This window comes from Leuciscus leuciscus (genome assembly GCF_965113295.1).
Source record: "Leuciscus leuciscus genome assembly, chromosome: 6".
NCBI classification, from domain to species: domain Eukaryota; kingdom Metazoa; phylum Chordata; class Actinopteri; order Cypriniformes; family Leuciscidae; genus Leuciscus; species Leuciscus leuciscus.
The window spans coordinates 43368801-43390197 of NC_138730.1; the positions used below are offsets into that span (position 1 = coordinate 43368801).

A 21397-nucleotide genomic window follows, 5' to 3' on the forward strand; every position below is an offset into this window, starting at 1 on the left:
AGTCTGTGCAAATCAAACAGTTAAAACCTGTTTAGACAGAGACAACCTTAATCTCTAAGCTTCTTGTGTTAAATTAGACCACATACCTCTTTCTAAACATAATTGTGTTCATAAATCATCATCTTGGCCTTAATAGCAGGAGGAGCAACCGGTCGATCCATGATATTCTGCATTCCAGTGAAAAACCTTCAAACTTAAAGTTACTGTCCAACCTATAATTTTATTTAGATGGCAGCTTTCAGTTCACAATGATCATGAGCTACAAAAGCTTTGTCTATAATATGAAAAACTATGATTTCCAAAAGTAGATGAGCAGGTACGTATCTCTTTGAGATAAATTCTAGCAGAGAGACATTAAGGAAAAAAGAGCTTTTCTTACATCTGATATAATTGACAATCAGTCTGTCAATAGCTTTGATTAGAATTGTACAGTATTGAAATGCATCTCACTTACTTGACATCATGACAAGAAAGAAAGAAAGAGGGGAAAACATACAAACAAACAAAGCAAAAATGAAGGTGGAAATAGGTTATATCTGAAAAAGAATAATAATAATAATAATACACAATCATCCAGTAGTACGTTAGCATTCAACGAAACAAAAATAATAATAAAGTGAAATCGACAGAATATCAGTATTAAAAAGAAAAGAATTGGTAACAATCTAGTGCAAGTTTCCACTAAAACATCAATCAGTGTGTCAGAACATCTGTAACAACTGTGCCAAAACTGGGTTGATCTCACAAAAACTGAATGTTCATATTTCACCCCAAATCAAAAGAAAAATAAGACCTTTTGCTGAAAGAAAACAAAGCCTTTTTTTAGTGCCGTCTCATTGATCAATCACAATTAATCGCATCTAACATAAAAGTTTGTTATAATATATGTGTGTACATATACATATATATATATATATATATATATATATAAAATATATATAAACACATAATATAAATAACCATTTATGTCAGATGCGATTAACCGATTTGACATTACTACTTTTTTCCATTGTGACTTCATTTTCATGACCATTACTGTCAAAAAAAGCTTAATTTTATTTATGCAAAATTTTCTTTTGATTTTGCGGTTAAACATTTATTTGTGAGATTCACCGCATCACCTACACTTATTAAAGCATCCCATACTACCCCTCGAAATTCATCATTAAATCAAAAATATTCTTGTGCTTCATGAAATTTGATTTTCATAAAAAAAAACAAAACAGAGTGACATAAACGTGAAAGCACGGAAACGAACAAAAATGTTACCAATTCCACAACCAACGTTCTAGAAGTGCACATCTGCACACTTTAGTGCAGTTACAGGCCTATATATGTTGACTATTAAATAGTGAGATTTAGAATAAACGTTCAAAACCGATTCCTTTGAATATCTTAATAGGTAAAAATACAATCTGGTTGCATTACAATGTCTTCAGAGTAATTCTTCTGTGCGGCAGCACACACACAGTCACCTATGGCACAGTGGTTTCAGAACACACACGACTTCATTTTCACTGATCGAGGCTCTAGACCTCGACCTACAACTGGAGAACTGGCAGCCCACCAGGATTTCTGCACTTTTTTTTTTCTTCCCCGCATTGGTAATAGACATCCAGGATACTTCTCGGTGTACTTTCTCATTTGAACTAAGCTGCATAAATAAAGTGAAGCATTTGTTATTAATAACCAATAAGGTAAATCTGCATGTTAAGCCAGGTGTCTATAAAGATGATTGCAGCTTTTGCACTGAATGTCACATGAATACAGAAGATACGGATGTTCGTCGCCGGCGGTTTGGAGCTGTCACACATCATAACAACCTATTATGCTCAATAATTCATGGCTTAGTTTCTTGAAATGCTGAGGTGAATAATAAGAAAAGATGTCCAGAGGTTACATTTAAACCCAAATTGAAACGGAAAAATATTTTTTGCATGAAGAAAAGTGTTAGGATCATTAAGATATATATATATATTTTGCATTACAGCATTATTTTCATGACAATTTGCCCCTAAATTACTATAATTAATAATTTCTTAAATTTAAATCGGCATAAAGGCAGTACAACAAATAATGCTGTGATGTATACTTTCTAATGTAAATAATATAATAAAAAAATGTTGCCTTCACACTTCAGTAATGCGATTGATGTTTTATTTGCATTAACGTAATGAGAATTATGGGAAAGTGTGCTTAATTGTCATGCTAATAATTTTATAAAGCAAATATATATATACATATATTAATAGTCCTAAAAAAAGCTTAATTTTCTTCATGCAAAATATAATTTAAAAATGTTTTGGGGGGATCGTGGGGTGCAACGTGAGCTGGACAGATAATATTCACTTTTTTAAACAAAAACCCCTAATACTCTTAACTGTTTGGAAAAAAATAAATGAAGAAAATTACCCTGTCCATTTAGGCACGGGTCAAATGGCAGATCTAATGAATCCGAGCACTCACAAAGATCTGATTGTGCTGCTGCAACTTCACATACAAACTTAAACGTGTCAAAAGAATCCAATTTCAGTCTATTGTAGATAATGACCAATCAGAAATGTTTCCAACACTCGTCTCTCTTTTGACCTACTGACCTACGTTTCACAGATTGAGTCCGATCACATCTTCCCTCTGTGATCCGCTGTCCAGTTTTCTCCCAGTGTAATGAACATCTCACTTCACCTTGTTGACCCTTCACCAAAGATGTCACAGTCATGTGATAAGCAAACACAAGAACAGCTGAAGTGTTTCATGATGGTCAGATGGTTTACAGGTTGGCCTCCCTCTTGTCTTTGCTGGGCGATGGCTTCATAGCATCTTTTCCAGGCTTTCCATTGGTTGAGGCGGCAGCTGCAGCAGCAGTGGATTCTATGGCGACTGCTGCGACACGTTTGATTGGTTCATCCGCTTTAGATCGTTCCTCTGGGCTGGGCTGGGAGGGCGGGGCCTGTTCGGCAGAGGGCGGAGCTATGAGCTCCTGCTGTAGCTTGTGACTCTGAAGGAGGCGGAGCTGAACACGCAGTTCCAATATGGCCTCCTGTTCCTCATGGATGGCCTGATTCAGATGAGTGTTTTTATTCTGGAGAGAAAATCAAAAACATGAGACTGATACATAGAACTCGATGAGTAGTCAGTCCGTTCTTCCCTATTGTGACAAGCGAAACAAGAACAACTGGAATTGATTGGATCATTGTTGTTTGCTAATTGCTGCGATCTCATATGAGTGACAGGTTGCTGATGCACTCATCAGAAGAGAAGAGATGTCATTGTGAGGGAGAGGGGAAGTTAATGTTTTTGATTAAAGATTACAAGGGCACATGAACGAAAAATAATGATGAGCACGGATAAATAATTTAATATTGCAATATTCCATAAAAAAATGTAATACGTTCATTCAATTGATTTTGTGATCACAGATGTGTTGACGTCACAGTTGGGGGAAATTTGGAACAGCTTATTTCCAGGCGTATTTGCAAACCCCGCACCTGACTGGTGACAATCTGCCCTGTTAGCATAGATCACACCGAGTGAGCCACATACAGTCTGCCATGATTAGATCCTCTCTTTAGCACCTATTGATATAATGTCAGCGCCACATAAACATTAAAAATCTTCTGTTTTTAGATGTACTAATGAACATAAGAGTATCCACAGACTCCCGACATTCGAGCCACTGAGGACACATTGGATGAAGGTTTTTATGAAGCAAATGTGCCAAAGAAACTAGGTAAAGTCTTATGTGTTTGTGGAAATCATTTTACACCCGACTGCTTCGCAAACGAGGGTCAGTTCGATGCTGGATTTGCACAAAAGTTGATTCTGAAAGATGAACATGCTAATCGATAGGGCCGGGACGATACACCTATCTCCCGATTCGATACTATCACGAGACTCGGGTGCTGATACGATATGTATTGCGATTTTTTAAAGTATTGCGATTCGATATTGCAAATTTTTTTTATTGACTTTTTTATTGACAATGACTTTTATTTCAGAAGCATCATACAATACTACATTCTCTTGAATAAATGATTCAATAACAAATACATTTTTTAACAGTCACTTGTCGCTACTTAGTGGCGAAACAATGTAATCGATAAATGCATTATTTTAAGCACCAAGTTTCTATCAAAAGCTGATTTTGATCACTATCGTAGACATCAGTGTTCATATTTGAACTTTAAACTTTTATCCAAGTACTTCTATGATGATTTGAACTATTGCATCACAGAAATAATGATACTATGAGGTTGAAAAGACTGTTTGTGAAGCGGTTTCATGATTACACTCTCCGGGTGAGCGCCAACACAGATTTGAATGTTGCGATATGATTTTGTCAAAGTTTAATAGACAGACGAATTGAAAGATCGCGTGGGTGTTTGAATCGACATCACAGTCTTTTAAAGATGAATCGTGCAGCTCTATTGTCTTATCTCTCTCTCAGTATATGAGCAGCGCGAGGGCTTTTCAGTGCTTTCAGTCTCACGTCTCTTCCACGCATACACTTTGGATATTACGTCACTCAACACTCAGGATATTACGTCACTCGTCACTCAGATAACGAGACATTTCACCGCTACTGACAATTTCTGACATTTTGGCTGCGTGAGATTCTCCAGTTTTGTTAAAATAAGTCTTTGATGTCCCCAGAGTGTGTATGTGAAGTTTCAGCTCAAAATACCCCACAGATATTGTTATATAGCATGTTAAAGTTGTCACTTTTTGAGCGTGAGCAAAAACGCATCGTTTTTGTGTCTGTCCCTTTAAATACAAATGAACTGCTGCTCCCGGCACAGGGGCGGAGCTTCAACAGCTTGCACTCACACAGACATACACTGAAAAACTTTAAACCTTTAATTTTCTAACCGGAGTCAGAAAGATGGAGAGACTCAAGAAGAAGTGACAACATGTAGAAGCAACAGGACATTTCTGAATGGTTAGTTGATGAATTTATGTAGCTTATGTGTAGTTATCTTCTAGTCATTGATTAGCATATTCTTTCATGATAATCTATAAATCGTGTTCCCGGGGGCGGGGTTTATGTAAATTCTAGGGTTGGTGATATCACTGTCATGTAGTCTCTACCAGCCGTTTGTTGTAGTCCTTAAAAAACGATTTCTTTAAAAGCAAATATCTCCCTTTGCTTTGAACTTTGAGCATTATAACTTTGCAGATGTTGTTCATGCTCAAACAGCAACATTACACACTAACTAAAGTTAGAAAAGTGAAATCATAATCAACCACCCCTTTAAACTTCACAGACACATTATGGGGAGACCTGAGACTTACATGACATCTTGTAAAAAGGGGCATTATATGTCCCCTTTAAAGTTAGCAGCAGTAACTAAAGAGGACGGAGCTCAGCAAATGGTCAAAGATTTACAAATCTTGTGTTCCTTCTTCTCACCTCTAGTTCTTCGTTCTGTTTCTGCAGGTCTTCCAGAATCATCTGCAGTTCCTCTTCATCTTCACTCTCGCTCTCGCTATCTGATGAATACTCCTCTGTTTCACTGCGGCCCTGCTGACGGCTGTGTGCGTGTCATTTCAAGCAGAAAATGGAAGATAAAGAGTAGTGATGACCCTTGCATGTTTCATATACATGCCATTACTATAAAACCAAAACGTCGCTTCCCACAGAAACCAAATGAATACAAACAAGCATAATAATCAGCAACAGATTTCCCAGTGGGTGAACTCTCACCTTTGTATATCTGCGATCTCAGCACGCAATCGTTCAATTTCTTCTTTCTCTGTGGCGATTTGCCGCCGCAGAACCTGCTCCAGAGATATCAGTTCCTCTTGCTCTGTAAGGATCTCATTCTCCTGCAGGGGGCGGCAGAGAAACAAATCAAACATCACACAGACACAATCTTTGGCTGCATACCAATCCACATACAACGCTTTGTAAAGTACATTTTATTTGAGTATGTAGCAGAACAGTAGGGTAGTATTTGGACTGAAAAAATGCCCTTTTGTCACATGCTGCTTGCACGCAGTCATCTGTACATTTTCTGTGACTTACTGTAGGTTCATATGTTACACACGGCTGTATAATACGCAAAGTACAATGCAACCATTTGCTTATCATTGACCAGCTGATTTGTTTATCTGTCAGAGAGCTGTTTGAATGTCGAACCAGCATCTAAAACGCAGTGAAAGTAGCATTAGCGTCTGAACAGGTGGTCTCACCTGAGCCAGGAGAAGATTAATGACTTCCTCCTCGTTCTCAGACATCTCCTCCTTTGATACGTCCTCTTTAGACAGGCTGGCGATTTCCTGTGCGATTTTAGTCTCGCACTCCTGCAGATCCAGAAGGACAGAGAAGAAATGACACATCAGGACGTTTCTGGAAGTGCGGCATGATAAATTATGTGGTGTAAATTAAAGTTTATAGTTGCAAATATTTATTTTTAGTGGCCAGTTTCTTAAAGAAATGGAATGACAATAAAGTTTGTTGTGAGTTAGTTGTGATCTATTCATACACTAACATTCAAAAGTTTGTTAATGTTTTTGAAAGTCTGCTATGCTCTCCAAGACTCACACAAAAAACATGAATTTTTAAGCATCATTACTCCAGTCTTCAGTGTCACATGATCCTTCAGAAATCATTCTAATATGCTGATTTGCTGCTCAAGAAACATTTCTGATTATTATCAATGTTGCAAACAGTTGTGCTGCTTCATATTTTTGTGGAAACCCTGATCTTTGATGAATAGAAAGTTCAAAAGAAGAGCATTTAATTGAAATAGAAACCTTTGGTAACATTATAAATGCCTTTAGTGTCACTTTTGATCAATTTAATGCATCTTTGCTAAATAAAAGTATTCATTTAATTTCTTTAAAAAATAAAAACCTCTACTGATCCCAAACTTTTGAATGGGTTAGGGTTAGTATAGTGCATTACTCTCAATCTCTCTCTTTCCTTTTCTTTTAAACATTATTTCTATTACTGATTTTTCAACTTAACGTATTAAAGAAATAAAAAACAGAACAAGGGCTATTACATTGTTTACATTACAGGACTCCCAATAAATTATAAATACACCCAATTTAAAGGTCAAAATAAAAGTCAGATCTTCCATATTGTATATTTCCTTAAGATCTACCCATTCTCTCTCTTGCTATCTCTATTTGGGTTTATAACTTCTCAAACTCTCATTTTATCTAAAACATCAAAAATTAATTTTTTTGTAAGGATGCAAATCTAGTTTTAAAAACTCATCAGTTTTATTTGATGCTTCTCTTGCTCAGACAAACCCATTGTGAGATTGTATGGGGCTGTTTACACCTGGCCACTTCATGCGTTTTCTCAGATCGGATTTCTATCTGATTTATCAAAACTATTCCATTTACACCTGGTCACATAAATGTGTTTTTGCAAAACGGATATAAATCCGATCGTCAATTCTCGCGTTATATGCAGATTTAATGGAGTGCACGTCATCGTAAGCAACAGGTATGAGCTGCATTTTATTGATCATCAGCTAAAAATGTCAAAATCAAAGACCGCAATAAGAGAGAGCGGCAACAGCCCTGGTAAGATCATTTCGGTTCTTTACTTTTAATGAAGATGATTGTGTGTTAAGCGTCTGCGACTTACTTTCACTTTGATTTGCGATAGTTTGCACGTTGGCTTGATGAATAGATGCTAAGCTGCTCATCTGAGGTGATGCGTTTTGCAGTAGCGTCGTCATATCTGGCTATAACATGACATAGCCTATAACATGCTCTCACGCGTTTATTTTTTAGCATTTTTGGGAAGTAAAATTTACATATGTGACCCTGGACCACAAAACCAGTCACATGGGTAAATTTTTTGAAATTGAGATTTATATATCACATGAAAGCTGAATAAATAAGCTTTCCATTGATGTATGGTCTGTTATGATAGGACAATATTTTGACTATTTGATATCTGTTTTGAATCTGAGGGTAAAAAAAAAAAAATCGAAACATTGAGAAAATCTCCTTTAAAGTTGTGCATTTATGTTCGGGATTGTGCTGCATTCACTCACAAAAATAAATGTTTTATATATTTACGGTAGGAAATTTACTAAATATCTTCATGGAACATGATCTTTACTTAATATCCTAATGATTTTTGGCATGAAAGAAAAATCGACATGTTTGACCCATACAATGTCTTGTTGGCTATTGCCACAAATATACTCATGCGACATGTGACTGGTTTTGTGATCCAGGGTCACATATGTGGTTTCAATAACCAGATGCATTTACACTTGTCTAGTTTCGTCGGGAATGCGGCCCAGACCTCCTCCTGAAGTGGTTTGAGCGATCGGATTCAAATCCGTGTCGAATGCGTTTCGGAGGGCATTTACACCTGGTCTTTTCACGATCGGATAGCTATGCTAAACGCATGAAGTGGCCAGGTGTAAACAGCCCCTATGTGTTCTGATGTGCAGGGGTCAGAGTGTCGAGCTCTTGCCTGTCTCTTGGCCTCGCGGAGTTTGCGCTTCAGCGCGGTGACGATCCGCTGCACCTCCCAGAGTCTCTCCTCCTTGGACAGATCCTTCACACCGGCCTGCAGATCTCTGTGCAGACGGTTCAAGAGGAACTCCTGCAGAAAGATGTGAAGACCCGTAAGAACAAACACAAAATCACTAGTGATGCACTGACATTTACTGAAACCGAAATGAAAGTTTTCATGTAGCTGAAACCCAAAACACAATTTATTTTATAATCAATAAATCACGAACATATAAATTGCACACAAGACTAGAATTACGTTTCTACTCCAATCTGGATTTTAAACAGTGGCTGTAATAAAAACAGATTTATTCAAACACACATTGAATAAGACATCACTAACAGGTTAAGTAAACATTTAATACGTGCCGTCCGGAGAGGAGCCAATTAAACGCCACTGTTTCTGCTGTAGGTGATCACTACAAATTAATCTCTTTAAAATCTCAGTTGTCCTACAGCACATTTTTCTCATGCTCTGTTTCCTGTTTCTCTTTCCTCCTGAGAAAAACACATCAGCGATCTCTCTACTAGAGTTTCAGAAGAGATCTCAACAATGTTTTAAATTGTGTTCGGCAATCTGCAATCAAAAGTTAAGAGAGCTCAATATGAACATTTCTCATCAAATTCTCCGAACTGTTATGCACATTTTATATCTCTGACTGTATGAAAACGATCAACTCATTTGTGTCTATTCTTATTTCTCCTACAGAATTTGACAAAGTTGATACCTTTAACAAACCTAACTTAAAACATTAGGTTTCCAGAGGTATGACAGAGCAACCTCTGAGCGACACACTGAAGCGTCACATCAGGGCTGTTTACGCCGTTCCAACTGTTTTTGTTTCCAGTCTCTCCACACTCATTCATCTCCTGTTTTGAATATCACATGCATTTCCCTGTTTCCCAAAGGACACATTCGCCTTTGACACATTCAAACTATTATGTAAAGCATAAAACAAAACTTCTTCCATGACACAGGTTCCTCTTCCAGGTAGAAGATACAATGTGAATCTATTTTTTAAATGAAATGAAGTACATTGCTTTTAGTACTAAATGTCTTTGTGCTTATATTAAAAGCACTACAACAAATACTACTGTGTTTTTATTTAATACAGATGTGTTTCCTTCTCTTTTTTAGCATTAATGAGATGAGATTTGGAATGAAAGTGCAAATTGCATTTACTGAAAAGGTGTATTATTTTTCCTTCATGCAAAACAATTTATTTTCTTTCATGCAAAACAATTTCTTTCTTTCTTTTTCTTTCTTTCTTTCTTTCTTTCTTTCTTTCTTTCTTTCTTTCTTTCTTTCTTTCTTTCTTTCTTTCTTTCCTTCCTTCCTTCTTTCTTTCCTTTCCTTTCCTTTTTCCTTCTTTCTTTCCTTCTTTCTTTCTTTTTTCCTTCCTTCCTTCCTTCCTTCCTTCCTTCCTTCTTTCTTTCTTTCCTTCTTTCTTTCCTTCTTTCTTTCTTTCCTTCTTTCTTTCCTTCTTTCTTTCTTTCTTTCTTTCTTTCTTTCTTTCCTTCTTTCCTTCCTTCTTTCTTTCTTTCTTTCTTTCTTTCTTTCTTTCTTTCTTTCTTTCTTTCTTTCCTTCCTTCACACGCTTGAAGGCATTTTTAAACTACATTGTACAGAGCAAAGTAACCAAACAGTTGATGGTATCCACTGACTTCCACAGAATGGGAAAAAAGGAAATACTATGGAAGTCAATGGCTACCGTCAACTACTTGGTTACCCACATTCTTCAAAATATCATCTTCTGTGTTTAGCATATGGTTTGGATTGGAACAACTTGAGGATGAGTAAATGATGAAAGACTTTTGATCTAAATCAGTCACAAATATAACGTCCTGTGTGTTTCAGTCGAGTGAATCACCTGTCTGCGGATCTCCTCTTTAATGCTCTTCTGGGTCTCAGGTAGGGTCGGCATGGTGGCCATATTGGACCAGCGCAGTGGATGGACGACCGGCTTCAGAGGCACATCACCGAACAGCTCACGGACGTGCGTGAAAAACACGTACAGCACGCGGTTCCCGATCTAGAAACCAGAGAATGTTGTGTCATACAGGAATATGCAGTCACGGTAAACCTTATAGGAGTTACATTTATGGTGTTATTGCCCAATAATATTCCACCCCTCTCTTCTCCACATAATTTGCAGTCGCTTCTCAAATAAAACTGACCCCAAACAAAGACCTCATTAGCAGTATGAGGGCACCTCCATCCTACATGTGTCCTGTGGGACTGTAAAGTAGGACAACCTTCAGTTTGAGAGCAGAAACACATCAAAAACTCTCTACTGGAACAGTGGGAGTATATCATGATTTTATTATACTAGACTTCCCATCAGAGAATCTTTACTGCACAGTATACATCCATTCAGGGGTACAAAAGTAGCTTTTTGCCACACCTGTACATAATGTATTGAACATTTACTAAATATTACATATGGAAAAAGAATCTGTATTATTTATGATATTTAATCTGAGAGGAAAGAAAGTTGAAATGTTGAATTTAAAATAATAATAATAATAAGTCTTGCTAATCAATCAAATCAAATTAGGATAAATGTTCATCCATAGGCCTACATCCAATATTTTGTAAATGTTTAACACATTATATATCATTTAGTGAAATATTTGTAACTTTTTAAATATATATATATATATATATATATATACACATACACGTGTGAATGCATAATTTATCATAAATTGTATATAATGTATTGAATATTTACAAAATATTGCAAATGGAAAAAGGTCCAAAACTGTTCATGATATTTACTCAGCTAAAGCTAATTTGTTTTAATGTGATAAAAAAGGAATGTGTAGAGTGATATGAGAAACAAATTTATGAGGAAGAAAAAATAATAACAATAAAAATGAGTCTTGCTAATATTTGGAAAACTCATTAAAAACTCAAATAAAATGGTGTATACTGTATATATATAGTATATTTACATACATATACACTGTATATTTGAATATATTATAATATATTTTTTGATATATTGTCAGATGGACATGCCACTACAACCGATCCATAGTATGATCCATATCACATCTAGAACTGATGATCAAAACATCACCTGTGTATTCTAAGCTCACCTGTACAGTGGGATTGAGCACAATAGAGATGTTCTGGATGTTCATCTTGGTGTCGATTTCGCGGGCGATGACGTGGTCCATGTGAGTGATGAGCCAGGCCAGGAGGAGTCTGCTCCCCGAGGGCACTTCCCCCAGGAGCCTCTGAAACTCCTGCAGTTTCTCTGCCTCGCTGGGCCTCCCGCAGGCCTCCTCGAAGCGCAGGACCAGCTCTTTACCCAGCAGGTTATCGGGCAGCTCTCGCAGGTACTGCTTCAACAGGCTGGCCACTGTGTGCGGATCATACTCCTCCAGACACGGACACTCCTCACGGTCGTACGCCGCTTTCAGCTCGTCCACCTTAGACTTCATACCTATACAAACAACACCAGAGTGAACACAAAAGCTGCAAGACGCATTTGATTTGGACTTTTTATGTCTTTGAAAAGAGCGGATAAGAGAAAAGCTGCATGTATTCACTGTCCATTCAGATATTCGTAACACATTTCAGATATTAGTTTTCAAACATTCGCTTTGTTTCAGCAGTCTAGCTTTGCATTAAACATCATAAATGAAAAGTGGACTAATACTCTTTTATCACAAGAGGACCAAAAAGAGATCCAAGCCCACTTATGAGATGTACAAGTTACAATTATTGTCTGCAATAACTGACTTCAAGGGTTAGTTCATCCAAAAATGAAAATGATCCCATATTTTACTCACCCTCAAGCCATCCTAGGTGTATATGACTTTCATCTTTCAGCCAAACACAATCAGAGTTATAATAAAAAAAAAAATCCTGGATCTTCCCAGCTTTATAATTTGAGTGAATGGTACCAAAAATTTTGAAGCCCAAAAGCACCTCCATCAAACATAAAAGTAATCCATACGGCTCCAGAGGGTTAATAAAGGCCTTCTGAAGTAAAGCGATGCGTTTATATCCATATTTATAACTTCACAAACTATAATCACTGGCTTCCAGTAACGGCCGTACGCGAGTCTAGTTCCGGCGCAAGAGTGACCTCTGACCCGACGTATGATGGTGATTACGATTATGATTACTTTTATGATGATGGCACTTTTTTTGGGCTTCAAAATCTATTGTACCATTCACTCCCATTATAAAGCTTGGAAGAGCCTGGATATTTTTTAATATAACTCCAATTGTTTTTGGCTGAAAGATGAAAGTCATAAACCTAGGATGGCTTGAGGGCGAGTAAAATATGGGATAATTTTAATTTTTGGGTGAACTAACCCTTTAAAGTTGAAAACAACCCAGAATATTCCTTTAAATACACATTCAGTACAAGCCAAAAGTTTGGAAACATTACTATTTTTAATGTTTTTGAAAGAAGTTTCTTCTGCTCATCAAGCCTGCATTTATTTGATCAAAAACACAGAAAAAGAAATGTAATATTGTGATATATTATTACAATTTAAAATAATTGGTTATTCAAAATAAAAAAAAATATTTTCTAATAATATAAATCTTCTTTACTATCACTTTTTTTCTTCAATTTAACACATCCTTGCTGAATAAAAGTATTGATTTATTTCAAAAAAAGAAAGAAAAAAATTACTGACTCCAAATTACTGACCAGTCGTGTATATTGTTGTTACAAAAGATTTCTATTTTTAAAACATTTTCTTTTTTTTTCTTTTTTTAACTTTTTATTCATCAAAGTATCCTAAAAAAGTATCACAGGTTATGAAAAAATATTAAGCAGCAGAACTGTTTCCAACTTTGATAATGAATCATCATATTAGAATGATTTCTAAAGGATCATGTGATAGACTGGAGTAATGATGCTGAAAATTCAGCTTTGCATCACAGAAATAAATGATAATTTAAAGTATAATAAATTGAAAACCAATTATTTTAAATTGTAATAATATATCACAATATTATTTTTTTTTTTCTGTATTTTTGATAAAATAAATCCAGGCTTGATGAGCAGAAGAAACTTCTTTCAAAAACATTAAAAATAGTAATGTTTCCAAACTTTTGGCCTGTACTGTGAACAAACATGAAATTTCAGTCCACAGGAAGTAGAAGAGGGTCATACCAGAGACACGATAGATGCCTTCGCATTTCATGCCGTAGCTCTCGATGTAGTCCACACACTCTCTGAAGACGGCCGGGAGCTGTATACCATCGTACAGCGCCGTTCTCCTCACCGCCTCCACTAACGGCGCTCCGAAGATCGGCCGCAACGTCGTCGCCGTCGCCGTCTCTGTGATCACGGGTTCGGGCTCTGTGCTTGGCTTTTTCTTCTTTTTCTTCTCTTTCCACTGTTTCACCACGTCCGCTGCTGTCAGGTCTTTGGACTTCTTGTCCTTGGCCTTCTCCTCTTTAGGGCCCTTCTCCTTCACTTTGTAATCCTTTTCTTTCTTCTTGGAGAAACTGGGCTTCTTGAAGACGTGGATGCCCTTGGAGCGCTTCATCTTAGACGGGCTCTCGGCCTCATCGGCAGAGCTGTCCTCCTGGAAAGCGGCGTATCCCTCAGCTACAAGGGAGAGGAGATAAAAAAAAAAGAAGAAGAAGAAGAGATAAAGAGACTAAATGAGAAGAGAAGAGAGAGAAGAGGTCACATCTTTCTTCCAAGACATGATGCTGAACAAAAAAAAAAACGTCCTATTAACTGCTGTGCAAAATTTACTGTCCCACCGTCTGTGCCTCTCCAAGGTTAGGCGAGACTGAAATGAGCAGAACGAAATGAGACTGAGAGAAAGGCACAGAAAACTCTTTTAAAGAGGTCAGCTTACAATTTAGCAATATCCCCCTGTGCCAGTTCTTTTTTTAGTGATCCATTTCCTCGTCCTGACACCGACCTCACCCCGAGCAGAACAGCATTCGGCTGCTCACTAACAGCCCATCAGCCAGTGCTCGTGACGCCCCTCCTCAGCCACTGTAACACACCTACAGGGTGTGTCCTCAAAGCTCCATCACTTCCTGCTTGTGTGCAATAGGCTGCTGTAAGGCAGCTAAATATAGTGGCAGGAAAATAAAGAATTCACTCTGAAGAGGCACAGAAACTGGAACATTTGCATATCGAGGGCAAAAGTCCATACTATGAACTAGATCTCTCTCTCTCTCTCTATATATGAAGAGTTCAGATGCAAAAGCCTCTAAATGCCATCTGAAATTTTCTTCTAGAATGATCATTTTTGTCAAGCTCGTATACTTAAGTTCAGTAATTTCACTTAAATGACAATTAATAGGTCATTTCCATTGCCATTTAAGTGAAATTACTGAACTTAAATATACGAGCTTGACAAAAATGATCATTCTAGAAGAAAATTTCAGATGGCATTTAGAGGCTTTTGCATCTGAACTCTTCATATATATATATAAATATTTTCCAAGCTTTTGATGACATTTGATACATACAGTAACAGTCAAAAGTTTGGGGTTGGTAAGATTTTTTTATGTTTTTGAAAGAAGCCTCTTTTGCTCACTAAAGGCCCTTTCACACCGGATGCGTAACGAAAAAGCGAAACGAAAAAGCGAATAGTTCGTGTGCGAATAGTTCGCATCAAAACCATTCACATCAGCCGCGACGCGAATTTGCGACGTCTGTGACGTTCAGAGAGCTTCAACATTCCCAAACTTTCGCGCGAATCGCGCCGACAGCTGAGAAAACATGGACACTTCATCATCATCATCATCATCATCCAGTCATAGTCATAGCATCCAGTGAAGACGAGCTTTTCATTTTATTTAAAAGACAGAAAAGAAGGTCTTGGGTGCACCCAATCTTACAGAACAGAGAGTCTGAAGGGGAGTATGCTTATGTGCAGTTTTTTTTTTTTGCGTCTTCAACTAAACACAGTGCGTTTTGTAATGTAACTACACATTACATGTAACACACGAAGTAAGTAAGTTAAAAATCATTCGACTAGAAACTGTAGATATCACACAAAGAGTGTATAGTATACTAAAAGCAGCTCTAAATAGTCTCACTACATTTTGTTACGTGTTCAAAGTAAACACGGTCTCTGTCTCTATCTTTGACGATAATAGTGTTAGCTTTGTATCCCAAATGTAGTTTAGCCTGCTAGCCTACACAGCACAGGACTATATGACTAAAACTATCACACAACAAACTCACAGTCAAGATAACCGAGTTGGTTGGCAATGCTACGCCACACATTGTTTTTCAAATCGTTGTCCTTGTAGTCTGTGATTGGCTGAAGCCTATTCTGTCGCCGCAAAAGTAAAAAAAAATCGACATCGAAGCGAATAAAATAAAAGTCGTTTTTTCGCCGCTGCGCATTCGCGTTCGGTGTGGAAGCACTCATTACACACACAGCTGATCGAAAAATAAAACCATCGCGCGAATGATTCGTGCGTCAAAATCGCGTCCAGTGTGAAAGGGCCTTAAGGCAGCAATTATTTGATACAAATTTCTGTAAAAACAATAATTTCGTGAAATATTATTACAATTTAAAATGTGCTTTCTATTTTAATATAGTTTAATCAACTTAATCAAACTGAATTTTTTGTGTCACATGATCCTTCAGAAATCATTCTAATATGTATATTTGCTGCTCAAGAAAAATTTATGATTATTATTATTATTAATAAAAAAAAGCAGTTGTGCTGCTTAATATTTTTGTGGAAATTGTGATTTAATTCCTTTTTTTTTAAGGATTTTTCTTTGATAAATTTGTTTATTTAAAATAGAAAACATTATAACTGTCTTTTCTGATTTTTTTTAATCAATTTAATGCATCCTTTCTGAATAAAAGTAAAAAAATAAATAAAAAAAATTCTTACTTTTGAACCATAGTGCAAGTCAAATAGAGGAACCATAATTTCAACCAAAAATGTATTGCTAAAATAATCCAGGCACGTTTTCCACAACCAATTGAACCAAATCTATTTCTGCATTTCCATTTAAATTAATATTTAATATGCACATATATACTGTAGTTTAGAAAATTAGCACACAGAGTGTGATTTGTGCTAATTAACATTAACAGTAAAATGTGTTAATTGTGATGACGCAAATGAATAACTGAATCGTAATATTGATTTGACTTACTGAAACGACAGTTTGAACTGATTCACAGAAATCAGTATCTAACAGAAGTCTCTAAAAAGCATGTTTGCTACTGAAATTCAAAATCATAAATGAAAGACAAGAAATTATCGTGACACAATCTAATGAGCAAAAGATCTACAGTGGCTCCAAAAGGCACTCAGATACTTAAAATGTCTGACTATGATTGCACTAAATAATAAAATACAAAAATCAAGTGCAGCTCAAATGCTGCAAGATTCAAATCAAACAAACAACTTTTTGTTAAATGTTTTGCATGAAAAGTGTGCCTGTGCTTTCTCTATTCCCTTTCTTTTTATGCAATAACATTCAAGTATTTATTTACATGTGTGCGTCAGTATACGGCATTGTTGAGTGTAAATATGGAGTGTGTGTGTGTGTGTTTATCTTACTGCGTTTCTCCTTCTTCTTAAACTTGTTCTTCTTCTTGTTGTGCTCCTTCTCGTCATCGGACACCACGTCGGGCGGCTCATGGTGGTGTCCGTCGTGAGGGGGAGAGGGGTCGCCCGTCCGGTACAGACCTGGGAACTTCGTAGGGCTGATCTCTTCAGAGCTCGGGGTGCGAGCCACACCCCCGGGATGCTCCGCCCTCCTCTGCTCCACAGGACTGCTACTGGGTGGCAGGAAACACTCGGTCATCTCTGCGCTGCCCTGCTATTGGCTCCTCGCAGCACGATGCCCTGGGATTGGCTGTTCGCTCTGATGACGCATCACCTCTCCATGTCACCTGAACAAGGGGAAAAAAGTTTCAGATTATCATACTTTATATACTATTTTTATTGACACTCTTTCTGATGCGCAATGGTGAATCTGACATGTAAGAACTGCGCAAAAAAATCGACACTGTGTTTGTTGAAACACATTTTGAGCACATGAACCCCTCATGGCAGCAGTTTCTTAAATCAGATGAACAGATAACCTTCAAATAAATGATGAGGATGTCTCTCAAAACCCATTCTGTAAACTGTGACTTTACAGGTCAAACTCCAAATTTTTTAATATCGTGCAAAAGTTAATTTATTTCAGTAATTCAACTTAAAGGTACAATATGCAAGAATTTTTTTGCCGCTAGAGGGCGCTACATTCCAAACAACAACAACGGCGTAGCTTGATGACGATGTGAAGGAGCGTGGAATGATGGGAACTGTCGTTTTAAACTCCACCGTGGATGTAAATCAGTCAGACGGGAATCGAAAAATCATGTTCATGGATGAGGCTAAGTTCTATTTTTATAAATGTTGCGTTTAATGACATGCTTTTTGTGGCGAGGGGGGCGTGGTTCAGCGCGGTCTGTGACGGGAGAGAGAAGAGACGAGCAAGTAGGTCAAGTGCAAAGTATTATTGGCGTGGAGAGACCGCTTATAAGCCGCGCTGGAACGAGAGAGAGAGACTGGAGAGAAAATTGGACGCAGAGAAAGAGAACCGGTGGATCCGAGCTCTCATTTTTGAACTGTTTTGTGCCGTCGCGGTCGCCACAGTGAATGCGCGTTGTGCGCGGCTTTTGTTTGTTTTGCTTTATTTTAATAAAGTACGAGTCCCAGTCACGCGCCGACCCCTGTCTTCTTCCTTCCTGACTCTTAAACCTCATCACACTTTTATTTCATTAAAATGAATTAACCGCAAGAAAAGTAAGGTTTAATACTAAATTGGTTATCATAGATGTTACTGTATTTGTTGAATTCATTGTTGTGATAACGCTGCGCAGTTTTACGTGTTCTAAACAATTGTTGTAAAAGTACATTCGAACATGCCCACATCATTTGGCAAAATACTGATTAATCTTTATGTATAACACATGCTATGTTTATTTACATGGCCATAAACACCAGACGTGATAAACAATGTCAATAAACTAAACACAAATCTAAAGCAATAATACTTTCCTTACATAAACATAACTATTACCGAACGCTACATTTGGAAAATATAAAATTAAGCATGCTTTGTCGACAGAACCAGCAGCAATCGGTAAAGAATAATTGTGTCCCATAACGACTGCAAGAAACAAGCTAAAGTTTGTAGCTTGATAGACGCTACAACTACAACTTCCGCATTTGTCCAGGACTCCACGCAGTACGAGCGGAAACCGAGGGTGACGCGGATATGACGCAATTGACTGGCGACTCCCAGCTCACCCCTGCTCTAACGCCCCGTTTCCTTGGTTAAAATCGCAATTTTCTCACGATTTAAAAATAGTTGGAAACATTTGGGATATTGTAAGTAATCAACTTAACAAAATATATAACACTGGCCTTGAGATTTTGGGATATTTTAATGCAAAATTCTTACATATTGTACCTTTAAAGGGTGAAACTAATATATAGACTCATTACATGCAAAGTGAGATATTTCAAGCCTTTATTTATTATAATTTAGCTGATTATGGCTTACAGCTTATGAACATTTTCAACATTTCTGAGATTTTGAATTTGGGGTTTTCATAAGCTATAAGCCATAATCATAAAATTTATAACAAATAAAGGCTTGAAATATCTCACTTTGCATGTATTGAGTCTATATAATATATTAGTTTCTCCTTTTAAGTTGAATTACTGATATAAATGAACTTTTGCACGATATTCAAATTTTTATGTGTATGTGTGAATGTCCAGATCTGCTAATGTGACTTTTTAACACTGAAAACACTGCCCTCTAGTGACCATAATGCTTTTTGCATCTTTATTGCTATATAAAAGGACCAGTGAATTCTGTCACTAAAATATAAAAAGGGGTTTATTGGTCGAGAAGTACAAACTTCAAACCACAAAAGCCACCTTCTTCATATCCAACAATATCAATAAATTCCTTGATGATTTATTGAATTATTGCAATTATGATTAAAGACCCAAACAACACCAAAAACCCATGGCTACCGTCAACTGTTTGATGAAACTCATACAGGTTTGGAACAACATGAGGCGAGTAAATTATGACAGATTTATAATTTTTGGGTGAACTATCCCTTTAAATAAACTCTCTCAGTCTCATAGTGAACACTAAAAATATAGTACCAACTAGTAGCACTTTGAGCAACAATCTTTGTCATCTATAAATGGTTATATTATTTGATTAAGTAAAATTAATTAACTGTACAACCATATTTTGTGAGGCCCACATCCAAAACAGCCCGTTTGTATCCATAAATACCAACAAAAGCTCAAACATTCCCTGCAAGATTAGATCTCATTAAAACCAAAAAAGGGCGTGGAAAAATAAGAATGCCAGTTGAAAAAGTACAATCATATCAGAAGCAGAGCAAGTTATTACATATCACTATAAAAATAATTACGAGGACCAACGTTTTTTTCTTTTTCTTTAGAAAAAACATGCATTTATGAATGATCTCAAATGAATAATCTCAATTATACCTCAAATGTGTATTTAGATAGATAATAGGGTCACTTTAGAGTTAGTTGACTTTAAGAGAGTTCAGATCAATCACAAAAGTCTCTAAATCATGATAACATACATTTATATTAATAATTTTCATATGTTGGTAGCAGACAGATGTTTTTTTTTTTATCTGTATATGGTCATTTTTTTGTTCATTTAAACAATTCTGCTGTGTGACAACTGAGTACAAAATTAAGATAATTAAAAGGTGCATGTAAAATGATTATGTGTGTGAGTGTGTGTGAGAGAGAGAGAGAGAGAGAGAGAGAGAGCGAGCGAGCGAGTTTATTTTATCTGCGGGCCCTGCCCCTAATAAATCAATCACAAAAAAATAATAAAGCACCATAAGAAATCACCTTACATTCAAAACAGAGGTACACAGCTTTAACTCACACAACCATCGTGATTTAAAGGCATTTCGACAGATTATGAAGAAAAGATTTTCTCCACTAAAGAACAGAATAAATCTTTCCTGACAGCAGCTGTTTCGTTGAATTGAACACAAGCCACACCATACGACAGATTATTTTAAAAAACAATGAATGAAACGCACTTAAAAGCTACATTTCCCCCGAGAAAACGTATAAAAACAACAACGATTATAACTAAATATTCAAAAGTACATAAAGGGAGATTCATAGCTTAGCATGTCTGCTAACGAACCTCGGATTTTATGGACTAACGTTAAGTCGACATTTAAAATTATTAAATAACTAATACGCTGTATAAACAAGAAAATAAGCCATGATGCTGATAAAATATGAGAGAATAATTATAAATATATTATGAAAAATAATCCGTGCACAAACCTGCTATGATCAATGTAACAGCTGCACTTCCTGTAGCTTGTTTACGTCCCATCTGACACGCGCGCATGCGCAGATGCAGCCGTCTTGAATTATGGGAGATCGAGTTTGAGTTCTCTCTAAACTTGCCATCTGCTATTAACATAGTTTTAACCTTTTAGTTTTAATCTAATGTTTGGATCGATTTGAGGACATTATTTCTCATTTATATTACACACACACACACACACACACACACACACACACACACACACACACACACACACACACACACAAAAAAGAAGATGTAACGATTTTGTTCCACATATACTGTTTCTCCATATTATTTTCAGTGTTTTCTATGCGCCAATAGTCCAGCAGATGAAGCTGTCGAGCAACAGACCAACAGTGCAGTGTTACAGCTCAATGAATGATAGGTGAGTTCACTTATGTTTATGATGTGGGAAGAAAACAGAAAAAACGGCCCTTCCTCTGGTTAGATCATTGTAGGGACTGCCATGAAATCACATTCATGATTCAGGCATTATCGTTTTGTTTATTGTTGTGAGAAACATTATCTGA

The 21397-nt window shown here is 36.8% G+C and overlaps 1 protein-coding gene across 2 annotated transcripts; it reads right to left on the minus strand.

Moving 5' to 3' along the window:
• Window positions 1-200: 200 nt before the first annotated feature.
• Window positions 201-20923, minus strand: ralbp1 (ralA binding protein 1). Of its 2 annotated transcripts, XM_082173031.1 has the most exons (10): window positions 20840-20923; window positions 17030-17364; window positions 13638-14078; window positions 11596-11945; window positions 10362-10523; window positions 8450-8581; window positions 6193-6303; window positions 5705-5826; window positions 5411-5531; window positions 201-3082 (listed from the first exon to the last, which is right to left on the minus strand). In XM_082173031.1, the coding sequence occupies exons 2-10, from the start codon at window positions 17274-17276 to the stop codon at window positions 2771-2773; spliced, it is 1998 nt and encodes a 665-aa protein (XP_082029157.1). In that variant the 5' UTR covers window positions 17277-17364; window positions 20840-20923; the 3' UTR covers window positions 201-2770. The 2 variants fall into 2 exon arrangements, with proteins under 2 accessions (XP_082029157.1, XP_082029158.1); XM_082173032.1 differs by lacking the exons at window positions 17030-17364; window positions 20840-20923 and adding an exon at window positions 14338-14634.
• Between the last annotated feature and the right edge of the window lie 474 nt (window positions 20924-21397).

Bases quoted from the DNA above. Each gene is read 5' to 3' on its own strand.
- ralbp1 (XM_082173031.1), bottom strand. From the start codon at position 17,276: ATGACCGAGTGTTTCCTGCCACCCAGTAGCAGTCCTGTGGAGCAGAGG. The intron at 8,582-10,361 runs GTGATTCACTCG...ATCTTTCTGCAG, and splicing joins AAGAGGAGATCCGCAGACAG to GAGTTCCTCTTGAACCGTCT. The intron at 6,304-8,449 runs GCAAGAGCTCGA...CTGGATCTGCAG, and splicing joins TCCGCGAGGCCAAGAGACAG to GAGTGCGAGACTAAAATCGC.